The 6,000-nt window shown below is 30.4% G+C and overlaps 1 protein-coding gene across 1 annotated transcript; it reads right to left on the reverse strand.

The window, feature by feature from the left end:
- Window positions 1-1,037: 1,037 nt before the first annotated feature.
- Window positions 1,038-1,379, reverse strand: LOC11424072 (cysteine proteinase inhibitor 1). Its single transcript, XM_003618011.1, has one exon. It carries the CDS (start codon window positions 1,377-1,379, stop codon window positions 1,038-1,040), a length of 342 nt encoding a protein of 113 aa, XP_003618059.1.
- Window positions 1,380-6,000: the final 4,621 nt, after the last annotated feature.

The following is a 6,000-nucleotide window of genomic DNA, read 5'->3' on the forward strand; positions in this document are numbered from 1 at the left end:
ATATTTTGGGAGTAAAAGGAAGCAAACCTAATTTTACCTCAAGGTATGATGTCTTTTTTCCCAACCTAACGGACCACTACTTTCCCCAAAAGCCACTGGTATTTACCTAAAGGGGTATAAAGAGTCTAGATACTATAGAAGCAAAAAAGAAGAGAAAGAGGGGGAGAGATTGGGAGGAGATAATGTGAGGAAAAGAGGAAGTATGTGAGGGTTTTTATAAGTGATTTAAGGTAGCAATAACGTGAGGGTCTTAATGAGAGCCAAAAACGTGTAAAAACCAATGAAAAGAATTGACCATCGTTCAAAAAATATTTGTTTTTCAGTTTTTACCACCGGCCAACTTGCGCGAGTTAACTCGTGTAGAGGCTCAGTGGTGCGTGACTTAAGTCACGCAGAGTTTGTGAGATGCGTTAGTTAAGTCACACTAGCAAGGTTATATTTGAAAAACATGTTGGGCACGAGTGTTTTGTGCTAGGGAGAGAGCAGAATTCTATTTTTATTTTAGACGTTATGCACACATAAATAGTTTGCTCGATGATAGTGCTTGTATTTTTTTTTCTTTTCTTTTCTTTCTTTCTTGTTAATTTACGATTTGCATGATAGCAAAAGGGAAAATATAACAAGCTTTGGAAAAAATTAAATGAGATTTGACAAACCAAATGAAAATGTAATGGTTATATGCTATTTTATAGGTGATTTAAGGTGGCATAACATTTAATGAGGTTCAAAAATGTGAGAAAAACTTAAAAAACCAATGTTTATATAGTTAAGCTTAAGCATGGTCATTTATTCTCCAAAAACAAACAACAACTACAATAAAGTTTTTTTTTTGACAAACAACTACAATGAAGTGTGCACAAAGTTTAGACGATCATGTCATAGATTAAGAACCAAAATCCATTCTGATAAAAAAAACACAATTTCTTATTGGTGCGATCTTGTAAAAAAATATATTATTGTGATAAAAAAAACTAAAATAGAGGACATGGAAATGCTGCTATAAGATCACAGATTAAACAACCAGAATTTAGTCATGCTTAATGAGTGAGTATGAAGGAAGTGAGGTTCCTGTCGTGATTCAATTTATTCTCAATCACAACGGCTTGAAAAATGTTAGGAACGGAATTGGAAGTAGAAATGATAAGGCGGTAGATGGCGTCTTCAGCAAGGGCAAGACGAGATTCACCTTTGATGACTTTCTCGAACTTTAACTTTGCCCCAGTTTGTTTGTTGAACTCGATAACAGCAAAATTAGCGATATCAATCACATGTGGGTTGTTGATATCTTTGATTCGACTCCAACCATCCGACAAAGGTTGCTTCCTTGCATCTGCATAAGACATCAAAACAACAAAAAGAACAAACAATTGGAGTTTCATATTGTATTGTAAATGTTATCTTTTTAAAGTTTATAATTATAGTTGTTGTGGATTAGCCTTTAGCCGGTTAGGTTCTTATATATGTGTCAAAATTAATTTACTCTTAGTGTGGTTTTGGGTCAATTCTTGACTTAAAATTATTCATTTTCATCCTTTTCTCTCTATTTCGATCTAAATAAGTGACTTTCACATATATTTAGATTTTTTTCTTTGTGATTTCATCATCTAAGTGTGGTGGTTTGTTGTTCGTCGTCTTGTGCGGTGTTGTTTGCTTTCCCGTCTTCTTGCGTTGTTCATTTTATTCCTATTGAAAGATCGATTATTCAAAGATTTGGACCTCAACGTTGCAGATCTGGAGGCCATGGATATTCCGGTGACTTTAATTTTATCATATATTTTTGTAGGCATTATGCCGTTATATGCTATTAACTTGGATGTTGTGAGTTTGTTCGCAGATTCATCCTTTACATTTTTAGCGGTGTTGAATGATATAATCTCTCGATTTGAATGAATGAATATCATTGTATTTTTGTCAAAAAATAAATAAATTAATCTACCCTCTTTGGTCATAATCATGTGTATAAAAGAAATTTATTAATATTTAATTCAATGAAATAGTAAATCAAATTGAAGTCAATACATTCTACTATTTGATGTATGGAAACAAATCAAACGCCTTTATAATATTTATATTTTAATACGACGCATTGAATAATTTAAGAATTGTATAATGATTATCCTTCAAAAAATAATTGTATAATGATTAGTATCAGAGTTTTTCTATTTACACCCCATATTTTTCTGGTTACACCCAAATTTTCTTAAATTTTTTTTATAATACCAAAATTGCCCTTTTATAAGTATTTCTTTCGACCGGAATTTCTTTTGACCGGTCCAACTACCAAGTAAAGTTGCGAAGAGACATTTAGTTCTGTAAATTTAGAGCACTAGAACTATGGTAATACTATGTTATCTTCCTCATACAAGTTTCCTTTTTTTTTTTTTTTTTTGGTAAGCACCTCATATAAGTTTCCTTAATATGGTGATATATCAGACGTACTCAATATTATACTACTGTGGTTTTAATACGGTGAATTAAAATTTTACACCACGCCCTAAAACATGTCATCTCTTTTTTGGCGTTAATGCAGTTTGACAGTGAAGTATGGATAGCCTGATTAAGAATTATTCCACTGAAATTGAATAACACCTCCTTTTTAGATATAGATGTTTAGTGCAAAGTGAAGTGTTTGCTAATGAGTAACAATTTTTATTTTTTTTGCTGAAATACAAAATTGAGATTCGAAGATTTTTGCAAGAGACATAACAATTAACAAGTGTCGTATTTTTCTCATATTAGAATATTAAATAATTTTCCCTCTCAAATCAAATCCTCAAATACTTTATGTACAAACTTTTTTTTTTAAAAGTATTTTAGTGGTTAGATATTCACATTTTTAAGGTTAATAAATTGAATAAATGAGATGTTCAAGGTTCGAACTCCAACCTATGTATATATTAGATACAAAACTCATATGAGCTTTCGGATATTAAAAAATACATTTGGAGTCTCATGTTTTACGGTAACTATTATATTTTCAAACTTTATGATTGTTGTTGTGGTTAGCCTTTAGCCGGCTAGGGTGTTTTTTTTTTTTTTTAGATAGACGAAATGGTAAAGTCATTATAAACTCACACACACAAGTGGAGGTACCGGGGTTCGAACCCCAATCATAGCATCCGGCCTAACAATTTCGCCATTTTGCCAGTTGAGTTAGGACTTCTTGATTCCGGCTACGGTCTTATATATTTATCAAAATAACTCAATATATAATAAAATTAATCACATTAGTAAATTTGTAAATTGAGTAAAAATGGATATTCAATGTTGATACCAGTCCCACAAACCTATTTAAAATGCAATTAGTTACTCTTGTGAGTTGACTTCAAAATGTATTCTCTTTCAAGAATATTAAATAATCTTCTCCTTTCAAAGGTTCATTAATCTCTGATTGTCATTGGTAAAATTCAAACATATTCAATGTTTTCATGAGTGGTTGATTTCAAAATGTTAGAATTCGATACCATAACCATAACCACAAGCAACATTGCAAATAGTTAGACAAAAATGTTAAAGATTTAAATCCACAAAACTTTTTGATATCCAAAACATAAAACTTCATTGGTATAATAATATGGCAAATAAGGGAATAATGTTGTAAGATATATATAGAATAAACAACAACAATTTAATAATTAACAACTGGTGCAAAAGAAGTGAGGTTCTTGGCGTCCCGGTCGGTCGTTTCCCACACAACGGCTTTATAAGTCTTAGAATGAGAACCGTCATTGGCGGAAAGGATGAGGCGGTAGTTGATCCATTCAACAACCATGGATTCAGCCTTGATAATCTTCTCAAATTTCAGCTTCGACCCAGTTTGCTAGTCGTACTCAGTAACGGCAAAATTGCAAAGATCTATCATGTATGGTTCGTAGATGTTGATTGGGTCCCAACCACGGACAATAAGTTGCTTCGTCGCAGTTGTAGAGACCATCAGAACGAGAACAAGAAGAACAAGCCATTGAAGTCTCATGATGTATTGAAACTATTATCTTTTCTAAGGTTTATAACTCAAGTTGATGTAGGTTTTTTATAAGAAAATAAATTATGTGGGTTAGCTTTCTCTCTTTAATTTCTCTCTTCTCAATTTCACTCCAACCAAACACACTGTTAGAGTGATAATACTTTTTCCCGTTACCTAACAACTCCTAATTAATTCAAAGTCCCAACCTCTTTAAGCAAAAAATTGAAGTCCCAGCAAAAAATTGAAGTCCCAGCAAAAATCAAGTTGCTCAATTGAATAAATAACAACTGAGAGGATTTTATTTTTTTTTTTTTTTGTTAATGTAGCCATTCCTATTCTTCTATATACTCACTATTCTTTTGCCCTAATTTCAGGATCTTCTCAAAGAAAAGCTTAAACTGTCTGGAATTATGTCCCTCGCTTTTCTAAATCTTTGTATATTATATTATGAACCTACGAAGAGGACTTTACCAGTTGGTATCAGTTGTCATATCTTGAACATAATTATGTATATCTCTCCTCTTACAGTCATGGTAAGTAACTTTTATATCCCATTGTTACTTTATATATTATGTATAATTTTTTTTTTAAAGAATAGATTTTTTTTGAAAGAATATAATATCTCTCCGCACAAAAAATGTAAAATAGATTTTCACGAAAAAATAAATAAAGAATTTACGCATACATTCAATTACATATTACTACTACAAAGATATTTTCACATGGTAACTTCTACTATAAAGAATTTACTCATACATTCAATCACAAATTACTACTAAAGGTGAATTCTAACCATTAAGTTATACGTAACAAAAAGAAAAGGTATTTTCATAGGTATTTTTGAAAATAATATATGATAGACCATTTTTTTTTTTTAGAGAATATCTGATATATCTTAAAGGTGAGATTTGGTTGAATGTAAAATACACAATTAAGTTATCTTAAATATCTGATATATGAATGAAATTGTGGATAATAGAATCCAAAATCTATCAAAACGGAATAAAATATATCCAATCATGTGTTTTATTAGTCCGACAAATAGTACGTCAAAATGGTTTCACATTTCGGTTTATATAATACGAAATATGTCAAACCCTCATGATACAATTTTTTCGCAACATTGAGATTCTTTATGTTGACATATTTCAGTTATATAAGTTGAATGTGTAAAATATGTGATCCGTTTATATAATTTGAAATGTTTCAGTAGCCGACACGTAGATTCCACATAGCGTGTGTTTGGTTATGCGGTGCAAATAATTGATTTTGTTTGAATTGATTTTACATAGTTGATTTCAATTAAAAGTGAGTTGAATGAAAAGTGATTTATGTTTGGATACCTTTGCGATAGAAGTGATTTACATGAAAAATGTTGTTTGGATATTTTGTGTCAAAATTGATTTTGGTTGTGTAAATGACCAAAATGGGTATTTTTATGTGTGCATTTAAAATATATTTATTTCATTTAATTTTTTCTACAAATTTCATTTCCATTTTTGGTTATTTACTTTTATGTTTAAATTTAATTCCAATAAAATAAAAATAAAAATCTACCAAAAATAGTTTATTAAGAAAAAAACTATTGGTAACTAGCAAAATTCATATTATTATTTTAAAAAATTTAAAATTACTGGGCTCCAAAAATCATACAGGCAATATGTACTAGCAAAATATTTCAAAACAAAAAACACCACTTTACAACAGTGTCATTTACCCTTAAAAAACAAAAAACTTGTCTTCTTCCTTGAGTTTTCTGCAACAAAAAAAAAAAAAAAAATACTTCACAGCAAAAAAAAAAGGCAGACATCGATCAACAGTGAGAAGGAGTAACATATTTGGATATGTCAAATATAAAAAGAAGGACTAATGATATTTGAACAACTATTTTGGTACAACTCTTAGGACAACTTTGTTGTTCTCTCTTCTCATTGGTCAAAAACAATGGAGAGAGAAAAAGGAAGAGAGAAAATAAAAAGATAATGTGAATATGAGAGAGAAAGTTGTACAAAAATTGTTGTACAAATATCATTTCT

Source organism: Medicago truncatula, chromosome 5, assembly GCF_003473485.1.
Source record: "Medicago truncatula cultivar Jemalong A17 chromosome 5, MtrunA17r5.0-ANR, whole genome shotgun sequence".
In the NCBI taxonomy this organism is placed as follows: Eukaryota; Viridiplantae; Streptophyta; class Magnoliopsida; order Fabales; family Fabaceae; genus Medicago; species Medicago truncatula.